The 26,228-nt window shown below is 53.9% G+C and overlaps 1 protein-coding gene across 10 annotated transcripts; it reads left to right on the top strand.

Moving 5' to 3' along the window:
- Positions 1 to 6,033: 6,033 nt before the first annotated feature.
- MYCBPAP (MYCBP associated protein) lies at positions 6,034 to 25,686 on the top strand. 10 transcript variants are annotated; one of them, XM_027034074.2, is made up of 19 exons: positions 6,034 to 6,160; positions 12,122 to 12,249; positions 13,222 to 13,381; positions 13,533 to 13,636; positions 15,271 to 15,460; positions 15,711 to 15,826; positions 16,631 to 16,781; positions 17,719 to 17,834; positions 17,919 to 18,034; positions 18,485 to 18,596; positions 19,084 to 19,273; positions 19,754 to 19,941; positions 20,605 to 20,751; positions 21,099 to 21,509; positions 21,894 to 22,015; positions 22,658 to 22,773; positions 23,140 to 23,285; positions 23,465 to 23,635; positions 25,506 to 25,686. In XM_027034074.2, the coding sequence occupies exons 1-19, from the start codon at positions 6,118 to 6,120 to the stop codon at positions 25,605 to 25,607; spliced, it is 2,829 nt and encodes a 942-aa protein (XP_026889875.2). In that variant the 5' UTR covers positions 6,034 to 6,117; the 3' UTR covers positions 25,608 to 25,686. The 10 variants fall into 10 exon arrangements, 9 of the variants coding, with proteins under 9 accessions (XP_026889875.2, XP_026889869.2, XP_053067525.1 ...); XM_027034068.2 differs by lacking the exon at positions 25,506 to 25,686 and adding an exon at positions 25,188 to 25,499; XM_053211550.1 differs by lacking the exon at positions 25,506 to 25,686 and adding an exon at positions 25,188 to 25,499 and having other exon boundaries at positions 6,103 to 6,160; positions 12,095 to 12,249.
- The last annotated feature ends 542 nt before the right edge of the window (positions 25,687 to 26,228 follow it).

The following is a 26,228-nucleotide window of genomic DNA, read 5'->3' as shown; positions in this document are numbered from 1 at the left end:
CATGACGCTTAACTGACTGAGCCTGTTTTATCTGAAATTCTAATTTAACTGGGCATTCTGTATTTTATCTGGCAACTTTGAACACGACCCTTTAATATCTGAGAAAGGAAAGAGTTTTTGAATGGAATCCTATTAATTCTTACAACTCCCTATTTTTGCCATAGAACAGACTGGCTCAGAGAGGTTAAGTGACCTAGCTCAAGGTCACCAGCTAGAAAATTATTGTGCTGGGATTTGAACTCGGATGTGTGGGAATTTGGATGATCTGCTAAAATGGAACTCAAGACCAATAAACAGTGATCTACTTACTGGGAACATGGGAGTCATGACTTAACTTGGTAATGACAGCACTTAGCATTGACCAAGGAGGAATATTGAAAAAGTGTGTTAGGGAACCAAATTTGAAGCAGTGTCTGTATGGCCCTGTCTATATTAATTTCCTACTGCTGCCGTAACACACTGCCACGAACTTAGTGGCTTAAAACAACACACATCTACTATCTTACAATTCTGGAGGTCACAAGACAGAAATGGCTAAAATCCAGGTGTCGGCCAAGCTGTGTTTCTCCTGGGGCTCTAGGAAAGAAGGTGCTCCTTGCCTTTTCTGGCGACTAAAGGCTGTCGCATCGCGCCAACACTGCCTCTGCCATCCCATCTCCTTTTCTGACCCTGACCCCCCTGCCTGTCTCTTATAAGGGCCCTGGGATTACACTGGGCCCATGGGATAGTTCCGGATAATATCCCCTTCTCAGAAGCCTTATCTGCAGAAGTTCTTTTTGCTGTGTTAAGGTAACAAATTCACAGCTTCTGGCGCTGAGGATGTGGAAATCCTTGGGGAGCCATCACTCTGCCTACCGCACAGTCTAAGACAGAAATTATCTAGTGGACTGGAGTGCTCTGGGCCTTAACTGTAATCCCTTTCATCTGTAGTTTTCAGAGTATTTACACATTGAGTACTTCTGTTTTTCTCCTTGCACTGATCCTGGGAAGTGGATGGAGGAAGGCGGTATGGAGCCCATTCTGCAAGGGGAGGAGAGGAGGGAGACACAGGGCCAGAGTCACCCAGGTAGAAAGAGACTGGGGCTGGGGGCTGGGGGCGCTGGGTGGCTCAGTTGGTTAAGCGTCCCGTCTTCCAGCTCAGGTTATGATCTCAAGGTTTGTGGGTTCCAGCCCTGCATCAGACTCTGCTGACAGCTCGACAGCTCAGAGCCTGGAGCCTGCTTCAGATTCTGTATCTCCCTCTTTCTCTCTCTCTCGCTGCCCCCCCCCCCCCCCCCCCCGCTTGCACTCAGTCTGTCTGTCTGTCTCTCTCTCTCAAAAATAAATAAACATTGTGGAGCCTGGGTGGCTCAGTCGGTTAAGCGTCCGACTTCGGCTCAGGTCATGATCTCACGGTCCGTGGGTTCGAGCCCCGCGTCGGGCTCTGTGCTGGCAGCTCAGAGCCTGGAGCCTGTTTCAGATTCTGTGTCTCCCTCTTTCTCTGACCCTCCCCTGTTCATGCTCTCTCTCTGTCTCAAAAATAAATAAATGTTAAAAAAATTTTAAAAATAAATAAATAAATAAATAAACATTAAAAAGGAAAAAAAGAAAAGAAAAAGAAAGAGACTCGGGCCCAGGACCCTTCGCCAGCAACTTCCCTCTCAGTTCCAAGCCGAGAGCTGCTAGAACAGTGTTCTCACTGGAGGAGCGGGGTACCCCCACAGTCTAGAGGAAGAAAAGACAGCTCCCCAGGGCCCTGATTCTTCCCTCAGCAAGCAGCCTTCTGACCAGCACAAGGAGGGAGGGAGCGAGAGAGGGAAGGAACCGGCAGAGAACCTCCTTTTGGGGGAGGTTTCACCTTGGACCCTCGGGGCTTGTCTTTGACTGCAGCCCCAGGCAGATGGTCCCAGCAATTCCCGAACCAGAGGCGAGAGCTCTGGTTCTTAGACGTCTTGCAGCAAACCTCCTGGGAATGCGTCCCTGTGGTTTGCGGGTTTTGCCTTTGAGCACTGCTCCCCGGGAGCCAGGCTCTCTCTCCCTGCCCCGAAGATATTGAAAGGCAGCTGCCATGAACCTACTGCTGCTTCTCCAGGCTCCCCCCCACACCTACCCATTGTTGATGGCTCACGTGTACCAGACACGCTTCCAGGAACTGGGATACGGCAGGGCGCCGGCGCCCCTGACCCTCACGCTTCAGAGGGGGCCGACAGTAACAGACCGAGGAGGAGGAGGATGTGGAAAGGATTCTGAGGATAGCAAAACAGGGTGAGACGACAGAGGGTGACAGTGACTCTGAGGCCAGTGCTGCCCCCACTCCAAAGAGGAGAGAGATGGCTCAGGAAGGGCAACGTTAAGATGTAACCCCTCCCCCCCCCCCCCCCCCCGCACCGTTTTATTCCAAACCTCCTCTTGCTCCTGACCTCTACTCTGTGTAGGCTCCTAAAGTCTCCCCTGGCGTCCTTCTGCAGGGGGGAGTAAGGGCAGGTTGAGCCTGGGGGCGGCGCCTGGAGTCTTTGCACCATCCCTGACGCTGAAGTCAGTCCCTCCTGGAAACAGAGTCCAGCTGTAGCCTGACTTTCGGGTCCAGGAGAACAGAAGCTTGCCGCTGAGTGCTGGCTGAGCAAGGCTTCAGGGAGGAGGGGGTGGTGGTGTGAGTAGTCAGTTCAGAGGGTGGAGGCCAGATTAGAGGAGGGGGAGCCAGATGTGGAGAGTGGGCCAGGTGTGTGTGCGGAGGGGAGGCGGAAGCAGTGGCCTGAACTGGGAGGAGAGAGCCAGAGGGAGGGGAGGGCGGCCAGCAAGATGTGAGGGGCTGGCGGGGCCCCTGGGTGGCTCAGTCAGTTGAGTACCCGATTCAGCGCAGGGCATGATCTTGCAGTTGGTGGGTTCGAGCCCCGCGTCGGGTTCTGTGCCTGCAGCTCGGAGCCTGGAGCCTGCTTCGGATTCTGTGTCTCCCTCTCTCTCTGCCCCTCCCCCGCTCATGTTCTGTCTCTGTCTCTCAAAAATAAATAAACATTAAAAAAAAAAAAAAAAAGATGTGAGGGGCTGGAGAACCAGCTGCCCCAGCCTCAGGCCTTGGGAGAGGGCGGTGCAGCCCGTGGAGGAAACACATTTTCTATTTCGGGAGGCTAGTTAGCCTCTGCAAAGAGTGGCTGACGACATGCCCGGCACCTGGCTGGGTGGAAACAAACAGAGACATGAGGCAGTAATTGAGGTTGTGCCCTCTGTCAACCCAGCCACCGCCTCCTCCCCGGGGCTCCCGGCTGGCTGTTGCTCAGGGGGGAGGAGACTGTCACAGCTGCAGTAGCTAAATGATGCTATTCTGTCCTCTCCCCCCACCCCCACCCCTCTAGAACTTGATCCTGTTGGGGCTTCAGCTCCTGCTGTGTCCTCCTGAAGAGGACCTGCCTGTTGCATTCTTACTTTCAGCAGCCTGCCTCAAATGCTACCTCCTCCAGGAAGCTCCCTTGATATTCACTCTGCCTTCCCGACTTGTGATTAATCACTACCCCCTGAGCACATACATTAGAGTTGGAAATCCACTTTGAGATGACCCAGCTCCGTGTCTAAGGCACACTGACGTCAGCCCGGTTCACCCCAGGGACGCATGAGTGCACTCCAGGGAGTTCCTGGAATTGAATGCAAAATCATGTGCAAAACCAGATGCAGAGATGATGGCTAAACAAAAGGTGGTACAACCATACCGGGGAATATTATTTGGCCATAAAAAGGACGGAAGTGCTGATACGTGCTACAACATGGATGAGCCTTGAAAACATTATGCCGAGTGAAAGAAGAGAGACACAAGAGGCTGAATAGTGTGTGATTCCATTTATAGAAAATACCCAGAATATAGAAAATATATAGAAAATATCCAAATCAATAAAGCCAGAAAGGAGATCAGTGGTTGCCTGGGGCTGGGGAGAGAGGGGAATGGGGAGTGACTGCTTAATGGATACAAGGTTTCTTTGGGGATGATTAAAAAGTTCTAGAACCAGAGTGGTGATGGTTGGACAGCATTGTGAATGTACTAAATGCCACTGAATTGCCATTTGTTAAAATGGTGAATATTATGTTACATGTATTTTACCATAGTAAAAAAAAAAAAAAATCCAAATGCACATATCAGGGGGGAAACTTCCTAGCTTTGCTTAGGTTCTTTGAAGGTCAAGCAGCTCTGATCTGGTCTGGCACCTTCATGAAGCAGACGGTGATACTGAAGCACAGAGAGCGGATGAGATCTGTCCAAGTTCACTCAAAGGATGGTGGCAGAACTCAGCCTAACCATATATCTCTCCCCCCCCCTCCTTCTTCCCTTGTCCTTTAACCTCTGCTGAACCCGAATGGCCCCCAGCCCTCTGTCCAATGCCGAGCCAGGCTATGCACAAGCTGTGTCACGCCCCAAAGTTAAAAGGCCCTCCGGAAGCTGGGCTCCTGGAATGCGTTGCGTAAGTGTTTGTCTTTCACTCTAAGCACCTAGAGGGCAAGAGGGAATGCTTCTTACTGTCCTCTGTATGTCACTGAGCTCCAGGTTTCTTCCCTCAAGAAAGAACTCACTGTTCACCCGCAAGGAGCGCAGTTAGCCGACAGCCTCTAATGAACATTCTTTGCCCCAGACGTCCATGACTTTGGGAGATCTGCCACGCAGTCTGTGGCTCTTCCAGCCCCGTCCTGCTTCCTCCCCCTTCATCTTTCATAAGCCCTCCCCTACCCCCACTCTTCCCCACAATAAACATCTTGCGCTCCTGACCCCATCTCAGTGTCTGCCTCCCGGAGAGCCCAGATGACACAGTGCTCAGCTTGGTTACCCTAAGTGCTCAGTAAATGTTAATGGAGTGAACTAGAAGGAGGCTGGTGCTTGGACCTCCCAGAGCAGAAGAGAGGCTGCCCATGGAGGATGTCTCAGTCAATAAGAGACCATGTAGAAGGGCATGAAGAGGCCGTGCCCCCTGGGAGAGGCTGGGTAACGGGGAACACACAGGGAGCCTGGAGATTGACTGACCAGCCCTACAGGCATCCTCCCTAGTTTCTCCCCTGTCTAGGGCAGACTGCAGCAAATCTCGGAACTAGCCTAGAAGACAGGGCACAAAGACCCCTGAAGTTGGATTCGGGAGAATCAGGTTCAAACGATGCTTCTTGCTAGTCAGGTGACTTTACATTCTTCTCCTCTATAGACCTCAGGTTTTTCATCTGTAAAATGGGTATAGAGTGTATCTCCCCCGTCCAACCCCAGCAGGATTTTGAGAACTGACTGAGAAGGTTCTACAGTTTATGGAGGACACTGTGGTGGGTAGTTTAAGTGCATACTCTCGGCTAATCCTTCAAGTTGCCCTGTGTGGGAGGCAATATGACCTCCACCTTATAAGGGAGAAAATTGTGGCCAGAGACGGCAAGGCACTGGTCCAAGAACACAAAGCTAGCAAGCCGGCGGTCTGGCTCTAAAGCCCTTTCATTCTTCCACACACAGTTTGAATGACTACTTATGTGCTAAACCTGGGCTGGGGTGGGGACCAGTGACAGGCCTTCCATGCTCCTACGGAATTTACATTCTCACAGCGAACTTCCCAACAGGCAACCCCCTAAACAAACAGAATAATTTGCAAATGCGTTCGGGCTCTAGGAAAAAAAGGAACCCGAGTGCAATTGTAACGTTGGGACCGCAGAGGGGCTACTTTAGATTGGGCGGTTAAGGGCAGCATCTCCAAGGACTGAAACCAGCAGCACGAGAAGGGCCCAAGTCGGGGTAAAAGCCTGGATTGTTTGGGAAGCGGGTAAAAGCCTGGATTGTTTGGGAAGCGATGGAGGGCCTGTCGCAAGCGCGGGTGGGGGAGGTCACAGGCGCGCGCGTAGGGGGCAGGCAGGGGCCACCAGGTCCCCGAAACCCACGGGAAGCCACGCAGGGGGGCTTCAGCAGGGCGTGAAAGTAGTCATCTGGAGGCACCGAAGGAAGGCCCTGGAGCCGCGGCAGCCGCAGGCGGGGCGCATCCCTCCCTCTCACCTGCCCCCCCCAGCCCCGCCCCCGCTGGCCGCTGACGTCACGGCGCTCGCCGGCGCCCCTGTGACGTCACACCCCGGCCGGCGCAGTTCTCGGGGTCCGCGCGCGGGAGGAGCGGCCCGCGGCGGGCGCGTAGGCGTGGCCAGATGAAAAAAGTGGCTGCCAAGCAGTCTCCGCCCAAGTTGATCGGTGGGTGCGCGCCCCCGCGCGGGGCGCTGGTTGCTATGGACGCGTTGGCGGCCGCTGGCAGGCGGCGCGCTCGCGCGCGGGGTCGCGGGGGGGTGCCGCATAGCCTCGTTATCCCAGGTCCCCGCGGCGCAGGGCCACGCTCACAGCCCGGGCCACACCATGAAGTCAGTAAAGAAGGAGTCCCGCTTGAGAATACCCGCAAGCAGATTCTTGGAGGCCGCAGAACTCATTAAAGGTTGGCGCTGGCTGCCTTGGGAGCTCAGGAGAACCCGACAGGGGCTGGGGTTCTTGGATGGGATTCACGACACGGGGCCTGGAGGACGGGGGTGACACCAGGATGGAGGTAAAGATCATGGGGGAATGGGATACGGAATAAGGCGTACCCCATACCTCAGGGATGATGTACAAGGCAGCGACCCCCGAAAGGGAGGAGGCCCAGTGCACAGGGTCTTGGGGATGGGGATTAGGAAGTAGGGGACTGCCAGAGGCCCCAGGGATCAGTTGTTGGGGAGATGGCATTGGGCAGGAAGGCATAGGAGACTTCTACTTCTAGCCAAATCTTAGGGTGGGACTCTGAAGGCAGGAGCCCTCCACTGGATGAGGTGCAGAAGAGTCAGGAAAGAGTTTCAGAAAGGCGGGGAACAGGAGTCCTTGGGAAAAGAAATTCAGGAAAGAATGCAAGAAACATGTTGGGGCCGTGAAACCAACAACTTGGGGGAATTCTTTGGACGGTGTTCACCTAAGAGGCCTGCTGGAAAAACGCAGGAGAAATGCCTAACCTGGCCGGTTCTGCCTCCCGTGTCTTTCCACCACATCTATACCCTTTCTGGCTGGATGACACGTGTCCCATTTGTGTAACCTGGAGATAGTCGCAGGCGTGACTGCTTCCTGGCCTCCTCAGCTACCCTCTGGTTGCAGGTGAGAGAGCCCCAGGGTGTGTGACAGCAGACTGACCCCCTGGACGTGTTCCCATTTGCAACCCACCCCCTCTTCTGTCATTTTTTGTTGTTTCCATTTACTGGGGGCCTGCTGTGTGTGGGCACCGTGCTGGACAACAATGGTGTCAGTATTAACTGTGTGATCCCAGCCCACAAGAAACTCAGAATCTAGTGAACTGCCGGAGGAGGAACTAGATAAATATCAATGCTGTGATATAGGGATCCCTAGCAGTTAAGGGGGCTCAGAGCCCCTGACCTAGGTCTTAGATGCTAGAATTTGGGGGGAAGGTTTTCTGAAGCAGGTGACATCTGTGGCTGACACTCCACAGCCCCCCAAAAGGCAGTTTGCTTCTCCAGGTCTAGGGAGCAAGGAACAGCATCCGCTGAAGCATGGAACTGAGAATGTAGATGACATTGGTGGCCAGGGCAGAGGTGGTGAGTGTGGAGGAATGGGAAAGGAGCCAGAGAGGGCTGCACAGGGAGGCAGGGGCCACACCTTGCTAGGTCAGAAAGTCTGGGCATGCTCTTGCAGGCCTTGGGGAGACCCAGAGGCAGCCTCAGGTAGTAGTGACTGTGTGAGAGGAAGGGCAGGTCTGCAGGTCAGCAGGGGCCCCTGGGAGGCCTGCTAACTAAGTATGGCTGGCTTTAATCCCTCTTCATGGTATAAAAGTCAGATGTAGGCAGGATTGAGATGTTGTTTCATGATATGGTTCTTAACGATGGAGAGAGAAGAGAGCAAAATAACTGGCCCCTTTCCCAAGGGCAGTCAAGGGCTTTCCTAGCTACTGCCTCCTGCTTTCTGCATCTTATCAGATTTGAACTTTCTGCTGTAAACAAATCAAGGAAAGATTTATCACTGCGTATTTATTTTTAAGAAGGGGAAATTTAGTTTGTTAAATAGCCCTCGAGTTGAGAACCATGCACCAGGGCGAGGAGGAAACAAAGCGGAGTGTTTAGTTTAGCATGCAATATTCCTTTTTCCCCTCTAAGTATCTCAGGGGACGTCAGTGTAGTAGGACAATACTTTTGTCCCCCCCCCTTTCAGAACAATATAGCTAATCAACACACGTAATCTCATGCTGTGTTTTTCCAAGTTCTCTGAATTATAAGGAAAAAGGCAAGCAAATATTGTGACGAAACCTGTTAAGAGAAGTGAGTCCTTCTGGACTCCCAAGTTTCTCCCTGCTCTTGTTAAGAAACCAGGAGCACTCCCAGCAGTACCAGATAGATGCCCCTCCCTGATCAATTAAAGCTCAGGCCTGGTAGGGACAGCCTCTCCCTTGGTTCCTCCAGAGCAACCCCAAAGTCAGAATTTCCCAAGGGCCTTAATCAACCCTGAAAAAGAGTAACATTTAGATAAAACAAGAAACCAAAACATCGAGGCCAGGTTTCTTCCCCCTCCATGGCTTCCCCCTTTCCCCCACTCCCACCTGACCTGAGCACCTTGCTTCCAGCTGCCCGGCCTGGCTCCGGAAGAGATGTGTCACTTTACTGCCCCGGGCTGGTCTTTGACCCCCTCGCAGCTGCCAAGATCGAGGGAAAATGCCGGTTGTGGGGCTCACCAGAAGCCGCATTCAGCATGGGTTTCGAGATACACACCGCCCCCCTGCTCTCCGCCCCAGCCACCTGACTTACCCGCACTGGATGTATCACTTTGAAACTCGGCTTTCACCAACTCACCCTCCTGGACCAAACCTGCTTCCTTCCAGCAGGAAGACCAATGCTTCAGCCTTCCTTTGCAAAGCTGTCATGCCCTGGTTTTTCTCTCATCTCCAACATCACCCCCACCTCCCCAACACGCATTCTGTGTTGCCACGCCTCGCGGAAGCCATGTTCCATCTTCGTTCTGTGACTTCACCGGGAACAGCTCTGTTTGCTGCTCTGTCTGGGCAAAGGCTTCCTCTCCTTCAAGGCCTGACTTAGCCTGGGGAGCTGCCTATGACCCCCGCAGCTTCTCTTCCGAACCTTTCTTTACAGCCCTAAACTGTATGAGCCACATCCTTCCGTTCCTTCTTGGACAAGTAACCAAACGCATTGTCTGTGCCACTAACTTAGGCCCTTATGTTATGCTGGTGTGTGTGTCAGCTCTAGTCTTCGGTTTCTCAAGAGGAGCCGTATCTTAACCTTTTGTACCATCTTCTCTGTAGTTTATAGCGCAAAGTTGCTTGGTCAATATCTTCTGTGTATATGTCATTTTGATAAATACTTTATTAACTAGAACACGCTACTCACTGACTGTATGCAGTAACAGGGCTTGTATTGAACTGTACCCAAGATAACCTCAGAAAGACCTCAGACCAGAGTTTCACTATTTCAGAAGTCTCCAGCAACGTTGAAGGTTTGTAAATTTACACTTAGTCAGGGGTGCCCGGGTGGCTCATTTGGTTAAGCGTCCGACTTCGGCTCAGGTCATGATCTCACGGTTCATGAGTTCGAGCCCCGCGTCGGGCTCTGTGCTGGGAGCCTGGAGCCTGCTTAAGATCCTCCTGCTTAGGAGAGGATGTCTCCCTCTCCCTCTCTCTGCTCCTCCCCCACTCATGCTTTGTCTTTCAAAAATAAATAAACATTAAAAATTTTTTTAAAAAATTAAAATAAATTTACACATGGTAATTATACATGCCCCAGTAAAAAGCACACATCGGGAGATGTTTAATCTTTTGGGAAGGTGTTAGAGTCAGCCAAGGTGACAGACAGAGGAAGCAAATGTCCTGGAAAATAGAAATAATTCCAAAATATTTATTTAAAGTCTTTGTTTAAGTAACCTCTACACCCAATGTGGGGCTCAAACTCATGGCCCCGAGATCAAGAGTCACATGTGCCTCCGACTGAGCCAGCCAGGCACCCCAAATTCCAAAATGTGTATAAAGGCAGACCTTCAGCTGTTACCAGTTCTCTCTTGGTCTGCCATCACCTTTGGTGCCTTTGTAAAGAAGGGAGAGAGGAAGTGGAAGTTAAAACCGAAGGCTGCATTTTCATACGTGATGGCGGAGGGGACCAGAACTCAGGGTGGAGCTGTTCAGCCCTGTGTGTGTGTGTGTGTGTGTGTGTGTGTGTGTGTGTGTGTGTGCGCGCGCCATGTGGTTCAACTGACAGATACACCTGGGTTTCTGCTGAACCGGTTGCTGAGGAGACAGACTGAACGATAGGCTGGATTTAGAGTTCTATTGGAATGATTCCGATTTGGGATTTTTGGCCACTATGTGGGCATTTCCTAAAAACACTTGATTTTGATAATCCGAATACCTGCCTTGATGTTTTAGTGACATTGCCCCTCGAAAATTACTCTGCATAGCAGCGGACAAATCCGGGTTTTGTTTTTAAAGTCCTTAAAGACAGGACTTAGGCTTTCTTATGGTATTTCGCGTGTCAGCCTCGGGCCTTGGGTCGAAACTTTCTAAACCAGGGGGCAGCAGACAGGAGGACCCAAGCCAAAGAAGCAAAATGCATTTGAAACCCGTTAACACCTCTGTGGGAGGAAGGCAGGGAGTGCGTCCTCACTGGAGAAGGATTCACTCTGTCCAGTGAGATCTCAGGGTCCGGCACCTGAGGGAAATCGGCTCAGATTTCTCCACTCTCCCCAGTCCCATGAGCCACTTTTCCCTTCATTCCTGCAGTAGACTCCTAACTAGTCCTGTCCTCACCCTTACACCCCCTAAGCCCTCCCTTGCTATGTTGTGGCCCACGGGGTAAAGACCGAAGTCCTTTCCACAGCTCACTAAGCTCTTCCTACCAGCCACCCCCACCCCGCCCTGATGAACTCCAGCTATTTAAAAAATGTGCTCTGAGTTCCCCATGCATACACTGTTCTGTTGCCTCTAGGCCTCTTCCCTTTGCAATGCCTGTTCCCCAGTGCCTTTCCCATGTGTAACTTCTGTCATCTTTAGCTCTCAGTTTAAACATCACCTCCCCCCGAAGCCCTCCCCGGCCTCCCTGCACACTGGGCTGGGGTCCCCCTGGATGCTTCCATAGTAACCCCAGTTCAGTGACCCTGTTTGACAGCCTTGTCTCCCGTGGGCTTGTGCTCTTTGAGGCCCAGGACTCTGCCTTATATCCCCAGAGGCTAGCACAGTGCCTAGCTAGAAGATGCCTGGCTAAAAGTATTTATTAAATGAAAGAATATGAAATATACGCTCAGAGGGGAATGTTCTGTTTCCCCCAGAGCATCTGCATTTTAGACAGTGTCCTAAGAAACCTGATGCTGGGGTACCTGGGTGGCTTAGTCAGTTAAGCGTTCAGCTCAGGTCATGATCTCACAGTTCATGGGATCAAGCCCCGCATCAGGCTCTGCACTGACAGTGTAGAGCCTACTTGGGATTCTCTCCCTGTCTCTCTGCCCCTACCCCGCTCGCACACGAGCACTGTTTCTCTCTCTCTAAATATAAAATAAATAACGTTTTAAAAAAAAAAAAAAGAAGGAAACCTGACGCCTTCCCCTAGAACAATGCATCAATGCCAGCAATGGGGGGAGGCTGAGAAAGCATCTAGTCCACTTGTACCAAACTTCCGTGCATCGGAACCACCTAGGGAGTTTTTAAAAAAATAACGGTTTCCCTTAGCGCCGGCTCCATGCAGCAGCCAGGAAGCTGTGTTTGTAAATCTCTCCAGAAGATCCTCGGGCAGGCATCTGACTAATGTTCAGAAACCACTGATTTAGTCCAGCTTTCTCTTTTTACAAAAAGGAAGGAGACCAGGAGAGGGCAAGCGATGTACGTACCCAAGGTTTTACAGCTTATAAGTAGCACAGCCCAGAATGGGATATCTTCTGGTCTCAACTTCAGAAGTCTCAGTCTCACTGTAACAGGCCAGGGGGGAACGGGTAGGGGGACCTTCAGGAGAGAACTCGAGCCAGCTTGGCAGCCTCTGCTGTCTGTGCAGGTGTTGAGCTCTGCCTCTCGCCATGAAATCTGATATATGTAGAGAGATACTATATATTAGAATATGTTACATAGCTATATTATAATCTATGTTATATATTAGAAATATATGTCTATTTCAGCACTCGTACTTTTCTGCTTCTCTTCAGAAAGGAAGCGGGCAAAGGTACCTGAGCAGCTCACACCCCCCGTTCAGGAAGAACCTGAGCCTGTTAGCAGTGTCCTACAAGGGGGTGACATCCTGGCCTTAGCCATTAAAAAGGAAGACTTGAAGAAGGTAAGGATAAAATCCAGGGATCCCCTCACTGCAGGGGGAGCATCTGATTCCATGGAGGAATTGAGCACAAATTCTTTTCACTTTTGCATCTAATTTTTTTCAATATTTATTTTCGAGAGAGAGAGAAAGCGCACAAGCAGGGGATGGGCAGAGAGAGAGGGAGACACAGAATCCGAAGCAGGCTCCAGGCTCTGAGCTGTCAGCACAGAGCCTGAAGCAGGGCTCGAACGCACGAACCGTGAGGTCATGACCTGAGACGAAGTCAGACGGTTAACCAACTGAGCCATCCAGGCACCCCTCTAAATTTTTTTTAAGTTTATTTATTTATCTTGGGAGAGAGTGCATGCACACAAGCAGGGGAGGAACAGAGAGAGAGAGTATCCCAAGCAGACTCCACACTGTCAGTGTGGAACCCAACTTGGGGCTCGAACTCACGAACCGTGAGATCACGACCTGAGCCGAAATCCAGAGTCTGACACTTAACCAACTCAGCCACCCAGGTGCCCTCACCTTTGCATCTAAAGGAATTTACTATGTTGTTTGTTTTAACGTTTCTGAGATTTACATAGAACCCCCGGGAAATGAGATGTTGAGGTGTCTTTCTTCCCATGGAGGCAAGTGTCTATAATCCCCATTTCACAGAAGGGGAAAGTGAGTTTGAGAAACATGTTACAGAGGCGGATAAAGCTGCTAAACCCTAACCCCACGCTTTACCTGAAAGAGTCAACTACCTCTCACCTGAACTGTCTGGAGGCATTAGATGTTATTTTTTTTTTCCCCTCCAGGACATTGCTAAGTCATAAGTCTGTTGCATAGGCATTTCCTCGACAGAACATATGGACAGAACCAGAGAAACAGATTTGTCAGCCTTTAGGAATCCCACCAAGAATTAGGACAGAGGAGATGGGTGGTGTTATTTCCTCCTCCTGATCTCAAGTGGGATTCTCCTCTTTTGTTTTTTGTTTTTTTTAGCAACACATTCCTCACTTTATTGAGACACAAGATAGACCTGTCGTCACCCAGAAATTTATCATCCGTAAACTCAAACCCAAGGATCATAAGAGGAAGGTCTGCCACTTAGTAGCATATCCTGCTACTCCAGATGCAGCCACGAAGCCCCTGGACTACTCTGGTATGCCCAGCCTTGGCCTTGGCCTTGGCCTCACTGGTCTCTGAATTTGTGGAGCGGCCTTGAGAGAAAGCCAAGTCGCCATCAGAAAGTAACCCCTCGAATCTGGAATCGTTTACAGGAGCTACTCTGTCCCCTCCCCTTTCCCCCCCAGGTCTGGGTGACAGCTTCCATGGCTGTGACCAGATTCTGCCTCACCACATCTTGGGGAGTCTTCAGGACTTTAAGAGAATTGCAGTTGCTCGAGGAAACATCCAGGTTTGTTTGTACAGAGCCGCTGGGATGAGAGAAGTCGCTGAAGTCATCTCGGTCTTAACCACCTGGTACAGTCAAGCAGGACTGGGGTCCCAGAGAGGCAGTTCAGTCTTGGGGCCCCGGGGAATCTGAAGTGATAGTGACCCTCCCCCTGGCAACCGTGAAGCCACCTGAAGCTAGTTCAGCTGAAGCCAGGAATTCACTATAAGGATACAGAGGTGCCTCCAGGAACCCCAAAGCCAGTGTGTCCAGCCCCAGTTAGCCTGAACCCCGAGAGGCATCCGGGCTCAGGGCTCACACTCCTTCGCTTCCCTCCACTCCTGTGCGCCGGCTTCGTTTTCCCTTCTCCAAGGTCTGGCCTGCTCTCCTCTCCGGTCCACAGGGTGGAGGAAGGTGGCTTCCCGCAGCTCCCAGGGCCACATGAAGAGGGCCACATGTCTGTCTGACTTTCCCGTCGTGAGGTGCTTCACTCTCTCTCAGTGCCTTTGCTTCCCCGGTTTCAGGCCAAACATCTCTGATTGGTCTGGTGCTAAGGGGCCTGGGGTCATATCAAAATGTCTCTTGTCACCGTGCAAGTGCTGGTGCCAATCAGCATCAGTTGTGAGGACAGATACACTGAGAGTTGTCGGCCACAGGCTTAGAGCAAAGGTTCCCCTCTGGAAGAGAGGGAACTGACAGGGGCTTCCAAGATCCCCTGGTTCTGTCACTCACTACCTTGGGGTCCAGGAGAGGAGGGACTCTGAGCAGCGTTGGGGGGACTGCAGGGGGTTAGGCCTAAAGAAGTCTCTGCTCAGCCCCGGTTCAGCTCCTCCTCGCCAGGATCCACATGCTCACCGTGTACTTTTTATTTACTTGTTTGTTCGTTGGTTTGTTTAGAGGAGGAGGGCGAAAGGGCAGAGGGAGAGGGAGAATCTTTTTTTCTCCAAAATTTTATTTAAATTCTAGTTAGCCCCGGTTCAGCTCCTCCTCGCCAGGATCCACATGCTCACCGTGTACTTTTTATTTACTTGTTTGTTCGTTGGTTTGTTTAGAGGAGGAGGGCGAAAGGGCAGAGGGAGAGGGAGAATCTTTTTTTTTTTCTCCAAAATTTTATTTAAATTCTAGTTAGTTAACATACAGTACAATACTGGTTTCAGGAGTAGAATTCAGTGGTTCATCACTTACACGCAACACCCAATTCTCATCACAACAGGGGCCTTCCTTCGTACCCATCCCCCATCTAGCCCATCCCCCACCCACCTCCCTCCATCAACCCTCAGTTTGTTCTCTGTCTGGAAGAGTCTCTCAGGGTTTGTTTCCCTCTCTTTTTTTTTTCTCCCCCCTCCTGTATGTTCATCTGTTCTGCTTCCCGAGCTGCACATATGAGTGAAATCCCGTGGTATTTGTCTTTCTCCGACTGACCCATTTCTCCCAGCATAACACACTCTAGCTCCATCCACGTCGCTGCAAATGGCGAGAGAGAGAGAGAGAGAGAGAGAGAGAGAGAGAGAGAGAGTCTTAAGCAGGCTCCACACCCAGCGCGAGCCCGACTCGGGGCTCAATCTCACAACCGTGAGATTACGTCCTGAGCTGAAATCAAAGAGTTGGACGCTTGACCGACTGAGCCACCCAAGTGCCCCTCTCGGTGTACTTTTTAGCTGGCTGAGCTCATACACACCCCGCCCTGTCTGGTGACCCTCATCTCAGCTAAAGAGGAGCCAAAGCAGAAAGCCCCAAAAGAAGAGAAGGAGAAGGCGCATCCCTGGGCCCCGCCTCCTCAGCACAACTTTCTCAAAAACTGGCGGCGCAACCTAGCCTTGCGGAAGCAGCAGCAGCAAGCCCTGAGTGGTGAGCAAAGCGGACAGGGCTCCCGCGGGCCTCATCAACCACCGAGGCTCCAGTGCTGGGTTTTTCTGTCGCTCCACCTGCCGGAGCCTGGGTTCAGGCTGGTCGCATTTGTGCCATCCACTCCCCAGTGTTTATTGCCGTTAGCGGGTCCTGAGATCAGCCCGGCGGTGGGACTGACCCGTGAGCAGTGCTAGGGCCCCTGTTCGTCCTGACTCGATGGCGGGCTGCATTCTTGGCTCGCTCCCTCTAGAACGCCTCAAGAAGCCGGTGGGCGAGCTGCTTATGCACACTGGGGAGGCCTACAGGCAGATCCAGGAGGAGCGGGAGCTCATTGACCGAGCGCTTCCGACACAGCATGATGGGAAGGTGAGTCGCCAAGTGCTCTGGGTGGAGGGGGCCCGGACCAGGGATGGCTGCCTCAGGTTGCACAGTTGGGGGCAAAAAAAAAAAAAAAAAATCTGCTCCTTCAAAAGGCATTGTTAAGCCCTCCAGGCCTTTGCTAAACTATTATGGGTCCTGTTATCGGGCACTGGGGGCCTGGCGAGCTAAGTTACTCAGCCTGTGGTGGTCAGCGGTAGTCAGCCTGAGGAGAAAGATATCACGGGTACTGAGTTACTAGAACAGTCTCCGTGTTGTCTCCTAAAAGCTGAGGCTCCGGCTTTCAGATGACCCAGGGCACCACACTATGTTCTGGTTTGTCAGTGCGGTGCCCGGTCTTGGCCCACACTATCCATGTGGGGCTGAAGCAGGGCATCCTAAGAACAAAACAGGTGCTTCTTTTTTTTTTTTTTTTTAATTTTTCTTTTAACGTTTATTTATTTTTGAGACAGAGAGAGACAGAGCATGAACAGGGGAGGGGCAGAGAGAGAGGGAGGCACAGAATCTGAAACAGGCTCCAGGCTCCGAGCTGTCAGCACAGAGCCCGACGCGGGGCTCGAACTCACGGACCGCGAGATCGCGACCTGAGCCGAAGTCGGCCGCTTAACCGACTGAGCCACCCAGGCGCCCCTCAAAATGGGTGCTTCTTTCCTGCTCCCAGGGCAGCAGCGAATCCCCCAGAGGGAGCATCTGAAGTCTATGGGGCAGTCTTGTCCACCCGGACCCCCCCACCTCCGCCAGCCTCTCTCCAAAGTGTCCAGGTGATCTGACCCATGTGTCCTTCCTTGCCAGAGCTGTGAGGAGACCAGTGGGTTCTGGAGTCGACTGGAATACTTGGGAGATGAAATGACGGGTCTGGTAATGACAAAGACCAAAGGTCAGCGTGGCCTCCTGGAACCGATCACTCACGTCAGGAAGCCCCACTGCATCCAGGCGGAGACAGGTGAGGGGTGGGCGGGAAACCAGCAGCTTGGGACGGGCCTGGGACGGGGGACAGCATGGCTGTGGAGTGAGAACGGCCTGGGATGGGGGCCCATAACCCTTGGAGGTCCAGTCCCCCCGGCAGTAAGACAGCGATGGGGAGGTGAGCTGGAGCGTGAGCTGTGGGGCTGCTCTGTCTACGCGGCCACCGTGGCCACTGGGGTCATCGAGCACCTGGGACGTGGCTAGTGTGAACTCAAGTGCTGTAAGTCTCAACTACACACTGGGTTTCGAAGACTCCTACTCGCATAAAATACAAGCCATTAAATACATTTTTACGAATCATGTCTATATTGATTACTTACTGAACTGATACTATCTTTGATCTGCTGGGTTAAACTAGGTTACTAAGGCTAATTTCACCTGTTTTCGCCTTTTTCAGCGTGGCATCTAGGAACTTTGAAATTACATTGGCGGCTTGCATGTGCGGTTTGCGTGATATTTCTGTGCGGCTGCACTGCTTTAAAGGCTGCTGGGCTGCCTGGGTTCAGACCCCAGCTGTGTTGGGTTTGTGAGCTCCAGTGAGTTACTTAACCTCCCTGGTCCTCCGTTTCCCCGTCTGTAAAGTACCGTGGGACAAGAGAGTGTTAAATGAGACAGGGCGCGTATGTGAGAGGCTTTGGCGGGTTGTTAACACGGTCAAATGGAGCCGCTGTTGCTGTTATAAATCCAAAGGTTTGCAGCTTCGGAAGCTGATTTTGTGGGAGCCCTGAGCAGCGTTGCGGAGGCGGTAGGTATGGGGCAGGCAGGCGGACCAGAGTCCAGCTGCACAGGGAAGGTGTATTTTCCCCTTTCCCGGAAGTGGTGCCGGGCTGGGTGCTCTCAGAGCCCCGACGGCGGGTGGAGAAGAGGCCCCCACAGCAGACCGTGCTGAGGGTCCCTGGACCCTGCTGCTCTAGGACTGCCGGCCCAGAAGGATGCTTGGTACCGCTACACCTGGGATCGGAGTCTGTTCCTGATCTACCGACGCAAGGAGCTGCAGAGCGTCATGGCAGAGCTGGACTTCAGCCAGCAGGTCAGTGCCCCTCGGTGCCGGGAAACCCCTTAACGTTGGGCCTGTCTTCAGTCAGCTAATCTTCCCTTTCTTGGTCTCCCTGAGGATATCGATGGCCTGGAGGTGGTGGGCAGAGGGCAGCCTTTCTCGACCGTTACCGTGGAAGACTATCCAGTATTCGATAGGAGCCAGGAAAGTTCCTCTGAAGACACAGGGCCCTCGTGAGTCGGGCTGGGCCCTAGGCAGAGAGGTTGGAAAGAGCGGCCTCCCTCCCCCCCACCCCCACCCCGCACCCACAGTATAAAGGGAGGACTCCCCGCTCTGAAATCTGGCAGCCTCCATCCCGGCCTCTCAATGGGCCCCTTCCAACACCTGCACCAGCTTTTCTGTGACCGTCTGCCCCCTTCCAGCAAGCAGCCCCTAATGGGGATTTTCCAGCCATGGAAATGCTGCGAAATGCCGCGCACGCCAAATGGCTGTGCGTGAAGAGTCTCTGTGTCCAAGAAGCGCCCACCTGCAGGAACAGAGCAGGACAGAGCTGAGCCCGAGCGGAGCCCTCCATCAGAGGGTAGAGCCGGGCCCCTCTTTAGGCTTGGCAGCCATTTCCGTGGGCTGCACATGGCCAGACCGTGGTAGCCTCAGGGAAAGGAAGTCCTCTGGTTTTCTTCCAGAGACTCATTGGCCAGTTATCCTGACGATGTCCCCATGCCTGTTCTTGGCCCTTCTCTGCTGTTCTGTGGGAAGCCAGCCTGCTGGATCAGAGGCCGTAACCCAGAAGACAAGGTAAAACGCCTTCACCCTCACCTACCTGCAGGAAGGGCCTCCCTCAGGCGCAGTCACAAGGAGCCTGGATAGTCACCTATTTGCATTTTTATCTAGTCAGGCATTCAGCAGGTCTGAAAATGGTAACAGCAAGGCTAACTTAAGCTAGAAGGAAATCACAAGACTGAAAAGAGACTGTCACAAGCCACCCAGCTCATACCTAGCCCCCCAAGCATGTAAATAAGTGAAACTTCTCGAACAGGTATGGCTTCCAGAAGGTTCTAAAGGAGCAGAATTGTCCATCAGATACAAAATCTGTTTTATCTTCCCTTCTTGCCGTGGACGGCAGCCTCAGAGACAGCTGTTGTCGGGGTACAGTGATAGCACCCGGAGAGCAGCCAGGCCCCGGAGGGACAAACCCAAAAAAGCCCCTGGCAATCAAGGATGAATCAGTCACCCTGGCCCAGAACCTCCCTCAAAGACCTTTCTTGTACCTCTCCTTCCCCAGAAGCGTGTTGGCATCGCTGTTCGCTTGACCTTCGAAACTCTAGAAAGGGAGAAGACCTCTTCGGAACTGACCGTGGTCAGTAATGGCACCGTGGCCATTTGGTACAACTGGCGGAGGCGGTCTCAGCTGGACTCTTTCCAAGACCTGAAGAGAAACAGGATGGAGCGGTTTTACTTTAACAATCGAGAAGGTACCCAGCTGCCCTACTCCCGGGCTCCTGTCTGTGGTCTGCGAGGAGCCAAAGTTTAGCTGAAGTGCCTGCAAGTTTTGAACCCCTCTCCTCTGCCTCCTCTCGTCCATTTCTTCTGTGAATTGTGTCCTCTCCTAACTGTGCATGTCTGTTGGGGGAACAGCCGAACTCGAGAACACAGAGAGTCTCGCTCACCAGGGAGCAGAAACTTTCTAGGGGTTCAGTTACCCATATGCTCAGGCCTGAGGCTAGGATGAACCCCCACCCCACACATCTCATCCCCGTTTGCCTGGGACTTTGCCAGTTTTTGTGCAGGAAGTCAAAAGTCCCACTTCCCAGGAAACCCCTCGGTTCTGGTCACCACCCTGGCCAGGGGCCCAGTTAACTGTATGCATGGGCTTAGGGCTCAGTGAATATTGTGCAGGCTTGGGGCTCAGCTAGCTCCCATGTGGTGAAAACCTCCGTCTCTGTCCCTGGCAGGTGTGATTCTGCCTGGAGAAACGAAAACCTTTACCTTCTTCTTCAAGTCTCTGAATGCTGGCATCTTCAGGGAATGTTGGGAGTTTGGAACCCACCCCGCCTTATTAGGAGGTGCTCTCCTGCAGGTCAACCTCTGCGCAGTCTCCCTGACCCAGGATGTTTTCAGGGAAGAGAGGAAGTTACTGAAGGTAACCCAGGATCTTGGGTGTCCCCCTGGACACCAGATAGGTTCCTCTGCTTTTCTTCCTGGCACTGCCTGCGGGGATCTTATTTCCTCCAGCCCAAGAGGTGAATTTCTCACCAACAGGCCACTGTTTTTGCCAACAAAGACCTGGGGAGTGTTTGTTGGGAGAGGTGGGCACTGGGAGTCCGCCGGCCCCCAGTCAGTTCCAGAGCTGGCCTCTGGTGCTGTGCCTTTGGGCATTCTATAGAAAGCTGTGCTTTTTTTTTTTTTTTCTCCTACTGTGGCCCCCAAACATAAGCCAACTACTTTAGCTGAGGCTCTGCCCGCGGTGCACCCAAACCATGTGGCCCCCGCCCCTTGCCCTCCTTCCTAATCTGGGAGAAATGCTGACTGTGTGACCTTCTGGCCCCATGAGAGAGCAACTTCTCTCGGACTGGCTCCCCTCCTACAGGCTTTCAGCCAGTTGTAGGGAATATGGATGTTTGGAGATACCGAGGGGGTTTTGAGTCCAGAAACGGGAGTGTATGTACGTGTGAGAGAGACGGACGGTAGAAAGAGCTCAGCCCTTGGGAAGGCACAAAGTCCTGAGGGCTCCGGCTCCCCTCAGGGATGCAGCGGGGGTTTTGAAAGGCTGAGCCGCCATCGTGTGCCACCTTCCCTTCCCCAGGACAAGCTGGCTGCCCACGAAGCGGTTGCCATTGTGGACAGCGTGCTGCAGGAGCTGTTGAGTGGGATCCTGACCCCAGAGCGTGCGCCGTCCCCCGTGGACGCCTATCTCACTGAGGAGGACTTGTTCCGCCACAGAAATCCTCAGGTGCAGGCCTGTGACAGGGGTACTAGTTACATCCTTGCTTTCCGGTGAGGAAACTGAGGCCCAGGGCGGGTTACGTAATTTGCCCAAGATAACTTAGCAAGTAAGTGGATGCTGGGTCGGGAACAGAGCTTGGCGAACTCCTTCATTCAAACGCGATCTTAACTTGGGATCGTGAATGCGAGAACAGCTTGAAGGGGATGCGAGGGGCCACTCTGGCCACCGCGGCCCCTGCTGGCTTCCTCCCTGCAGCCCCCCACCAGTGCCCTCGAGGGAACGGGCCGGCTGGGACTCCGGGTGCCCCACGGCCTAGCCTCCCCAACGCGTGTCTTCCCTTGCCTTTGCTGCAGCTGCATTACCAGCACCAAGTGGTGCAAAACCTGCACAGGCTGTGGCGCCAGTACCTCACCCTGCCCCCCAAGGCCGAGGAGGCCAGGCCCAGTGAGGAGGAGCGCCACAGTCCCAGGGCCCGGGCTGCCTACTTGGAGAAGGCCTCCGTGAACGTGGAGCCCTCGGCACACTCTAAGAGCCCAGTCTCAGAATCCCAAGTGCCCCGGCAGGAGAGTGAGACCTTCAGGGACTCCCGAGACGCTTTAGGGTCCCAGAAGCCTGGAGCGGGAGCTCAGAGTTCTCAGCGGAAGAGCATTATGGAGGAGATCCTGGTGGAGGAGAGCCCAGACCTGGGGAGCACCAAGAGCCCCTGGGAGCTGGATGGCCTTCCCCCACCTGAGTGGAACCTCTGTTTGGAGGATTTCAGAAAGGTGCTCCCCTGACCCTGAGGGGTTGGTAGGAGGGCGGCCCTGGTGGAGGTGCCAGCGCACCGAGGGAGGGCCCCAGTTGTCCCCTTTGCCCCCTTGGGCGAAGAAGCAAACTCTCGTGAAGGCCCGGAGAAAGCAATCTCTTGGGTCATCTCTTTTTGTCTCGGGCGCCTAGGCCACCACGGGATAGGAGGGGTGCCTTCTCCGACGCAGGCACACGTTGGAGAAGGGGATCACGGGTACATATTTCTGGGGGAGGTCCACCCTCCATGGCCGCACCCCCGTACGGCTCTCTGTCCTCACTGCACGAGGCCCATCGCTAGGGGACGCGGGGACCCTTGGTGTCCCAGGCAGAATGACTGCTCATGCTCCCTACAACCCTGCCAGGCAGTGATGGCACTCCCTGAGGAGAGCCAGAGGGAGGACGCCCTCATCGGGCTCAACAAAGCAGCCCTGGAGCTGTGCCAGGAACCGAGGCCCCTGCAATCTGACTTGCTGCACCAGATGTGGTAGGTGCCCCCCGGCAGAGCTGGCCCGGGCTCCCCGATGGGGCGTCTGACGGCCTGTGGTTCTGGGCGCGCGCAGTCCTAGGTCGCAAAAAAGGTGCTGCAGACCCTCCACACTCTGGCACCTGCCGCGGCAGCCTCTCCGGCACCGGCTGCTCTCCAGAGCGGAGGAAGCAGCTGCTCTCTCTTTCCCGCCCCCTCTCCTGGTTCCTTCTCAACCAGCAGAGGAATGGGCCGAGGAGAAACCGGAGGACAGCGAGAAGAGCAGAATCCGTGAAAAGCCTCCCTTCTTGCTTGGAACTTGCTTGGTTATGCATGAGCGCCTTCAGTGGGGCCCTCAGGGAACCTCGCAAAAGCTACCCTGCTCCCACAGGGCCGGTCCCAAGTCTAGCCAGGGTCTCAAGCCGGAGCCTAGACTGACCTACCCCTAGCCCCAGGCCACTCTTTCCCGGCGGCTGCCTGAGGGGAGCCAGATCCCCGTCTGAGCACCTGCACGGGTACTGGTGAGGCTGCTGGGCTAGACAGGGCATGGCCCCTCCGTGGTAGCCCTTGGCACCCGTGTCCTGGAAGGGAAGGACCCACGCCTCTGCACATTCAAGGGCAAACGAGGGGTGATGGCTGTCTCCAGTATGCCCTGCTCTCTAGTTTGCAGCTATGGCGGGATGTGATTGATGGCCTGGTGGGCCATTCCCTGTGGCTGAGGGCTCTGCTGGGCCTGCCTGAGAAGGAGACCATCTATTTGGACCTACCAGAAGAGCAAGGTCAGACTGCAGCCATGCCCCTCCCCACCCCTCCGCCCCCTGGCAGTGGCCCCTCAGCCATTTGCACCCTTCTGGTGGAAACTCCGTCAGGTGGATCCGCGGGGTGGGCCCCCCTATCCTTCTACCTGCTGCCAGGACTTGGGACCCAGAAGCGACCTGAGTGCCCACCTTCGCTCAGTCCCCTGGTTTGACAGGCGGAGCCCTAGAGAGGTTGAATGACTCACCCCTGCCCTGCAGTCCTGCTGCCCAAGGTCACGTGCTCTGCTCCTTCTTGGAGCACCGACAGCCCAGGGTCCTTGGCTTTCCCGACCCTGCCTGTGGGGTCAGCGAGGCCAGGTCACGCGGTCTTGCATCCACCTCCCTTAGATCGCAAGTCCCCGCCTGTTACAGAAGTGAAAGTGACTGCCGGGAAGGTTGGGAAGGAGGACCGGAAAGGGGCAGCCCAGGAAAAGAAGCAGCTGGGAATCAGAGAGAAAGAGGATAGAAAACCTGCCAAGCTGCCGGGGAAAGAGGCATGCTGGGACATAGTGTGGGCCTCAGGTGGGGCCGGGGAGGCGTCGGAGGGGCTGTGGCAGGTGGACGGTTGCTCCAGCGCGAGACCCTGGGCCTCCCAGTGAACTGCTCTTGAGAAAGCCCTGGCCCTCCCCCGGGAGCTCCTGAAGGCTGTGCGTGTCTCCGTCTCTCCACGCAGGACCGTTTAAACAGCAAGAAGCACAAGGCAAAGGATGACAAGAAACCGCTGAAGTCTTCAAGTCGGGACAGGGTTTCCTTGGAAGACCCTGCCCCTGACAGCACTATGACCTCCCAGGAACCCATAGATCCCCTGGTCATGAAGAAATACACCGAGAGGCTGCACACGGAGGTGAGGGCCCGAGCCCCGCGCCCAGCCCTCCCCTCGCTCACACCTGCTCTGCGTGCCATCCTCCCCTCCCTCATTCATCCTGTTTATTCCACGAGCGAGAAATGCCTAGCGTGTCCGTGATGGAAGACGGAAGCAGAGCTGCCCCTGTGAAGGGCATCCTGGTGTGTGAGGGACAGGCCTCGGGCATAAATGGCACACCGGGTGTGTTCAGTGACCAGCAGTGTGGGAGAGAGATAACCGAGGGCCAGGGGGTGGGGAAGGCCTGGGTGGGGGCAGGTGAGCCTCACTGCGACACGGAACAGACCCAAAGGGAGGTGAGGGGTGGCCATGTGGACATCCAGGAAGAGTGCCCCAGGCAGAGGGCGCAGTTAAGGCAGGGGAGGGAGTGGCTGGGAGGACAGAAGCCACAGAGGCCACCGAGAGGGAGCAAGTCTTAGGGCGTGTGGGGCTTCGTAGGCCAGTGTGTGGCCTTGGGGTTTTTCTGAGTGAAATGAGAAGTCCCAGGGTTTTGAACGGAGGAGTGATATGGTCTGACTTAGGCTTTAGAAGATCACCCTGGCTGTGGTTGGGAAAACAGACTAGGGGAACAGAGCAGAAGCGCCTCCTTTCTGCCACCCCCACTTCCTGTCTGTGTTAGGTGCGTCACGGCAGATGGGGGAACATTAGGTAGGGTGGATTTTCAGCAAGTGTGAGGGTTGTAAAGCACTGCAGAGACTTCCTAATGGTATACGCTCTTTTTCTTTCTTTCTTTATAATTTTTTTTAATGTTTTATTTATTCTCGCGAGAGAGAGACAGAGCACGAGCAGGGAAGGGGCAGAGAGAGAGAGGGAGACACAGAATCCGAAGCAGGCTCCGGGCTCTGACCTGTCGGCACAGAGCCCGATGTGGGGCTCGAACTCACGAACCACGAGTTCATGACCTGAGCTGAAGTCAGACGCTTAACTGACTGAGCCACCCAGGCGCCCCAATTCTTCTTGGTTTTAAATGTTTATTTATTTATTTTGAGAGAGAGGGCACATGCACGAGTGGGGGAGGGGCAGAGAGAAAGGTGGGGGGAGAGAGAGAGAGAGAGAGAGAGAGAGAGAGAGAATCCCAGGCAGACTCCTTGCTGTCAACGCACAGCCCGACATGGGGCTGGGTCTCATGAACCGGGGAGATCGTGACCTGAGCATAATGGTCTATTCTTAAGCGGTAAGTCCTTAGAGAGTCACTCAGGTGTTGTGTTCTGTTCTTTGTTATTTCGGAGCGGAGGTCCACGAAGCCACATTCGATTGTCACCGTGTCTAATGGCGGTGCTTTGTCTTCCCCTGGTGCGGACAGCTAGGTAGCCGCGATTGCATCATACATTGCGGTAACGCTCCGGATCCCATTTGATCAGAAGTTCCATTTGCTACTGGTGACATCACTGTGATTTCCAAGGCTGATGGGGTTTAGAGAGTAATCATAGGGCTCTTTGAAATAAAGAATCAGCTTGCCGAGGCTCATGTGGTCCGGTCCCACGGGAGGGCTGGTCCTGGAGACATTTCGGTATGTGGATCTGTGATCTCACAGGAAGGATCTTACACCCCCGATGGCCAGGGTGGAACTGGACCACCCCACTGTTCCTTGGAATTGCCTCTTCAACCACCCCAGGCTCTAAGGCCCCCATATGTCCAAAGGGTAGTGCAGGATGACCTCCGCAGGCCGGCCTGAAAAATAAAGCTCTTTGCAAAAACAACAGTTCTACAGAAGCTCCACAAGTTTGTTTTTACCCCTTCTGCCGCTTCTGTCCTGGTGTAGACATGTCCCTCGTAGCCTGCTGGGTGCTCCCTTGTGTAGGGGCTTCCCACAGAGCAAACCCTGGCCTGTGGTTTCATCCCATTCTTCCAGGTCTACGGGCTGCTGGATACCCTAGTGACTGACCTCATGGTCCTGGCTGACGAGCTCAGACCCATAAAGAATGTCGAGGAGACTTTGCGTCTTTGTATCTGACTCACGCGTGCAAGGTGCCTTCTGGGAAACTGATTAACAAGTCAATAAAGAACTTTTAGGCCTTTGTGTCTTGAATGTCGGATGGTGATGAAGCCAGGTCATGACCCGGGTCTCCCGTGTCCCACCTGCCCCAGATCCCCCTCCTCCCGGTTCCTGGAGCCATCCAACAGGAGGTAGGAGAAACACACCCGGAAGGTGATGTGTGGGGTGCTGAGCAGAAGAGCAGGTTGGTAGCAGGACAAGGAACGAGTCCGGTGACAGGACAGCATCACCTGTCATGAACCCCGCCTCTGACCTTCCTTGGCCCAGGCTTTTGGGGCTACACTTCCGGGAGCCAGGTCTTTCCCAAGTGTCATCACCAAGTATGACCAATGTGAGACCAGGAGAACTAGGCCCCATGGGGCCTGGCTCCCTGAGATCCTCCCACTTCAGCTGGGTCCAAGGGCCCTGGGGATCATGCTCACTGCACCGCCCCACCCCAGAGACCAGATCCCGTGTCCTCGGCAGCCTGTCTCTGCCCCGCCTCATGTCAGACCAGCTGGTTTCCTTGAGCCACTTTTTGCCTTAAAAACAGCCTCTGGACTTGAATGCCCACCCCCTTGCTCAGAGCAGTGCGAAGTG

The sequence above is a fragment of the Acinonyx jubatus genome, chromosome E1 (genome assembly GCF_027475565.1).
Source record: "Acinonyx jubatus isolate Ajub_Pintada_27869175 chromosome E1, VMU_Ajub_asm_v1.0, whole genome shotgun sequence".
NCBI classification, from domain to species: Eukaryota; Metazoa; Chordata; class Mammalia; order Carnivora; family Felidae; genus Acinonyx; species Acinonyx jubatus.
Note: the sequence above shows the minus strand (reverse complement) of the source record. Positions and strands in the feature narration are given on the sequence as shown.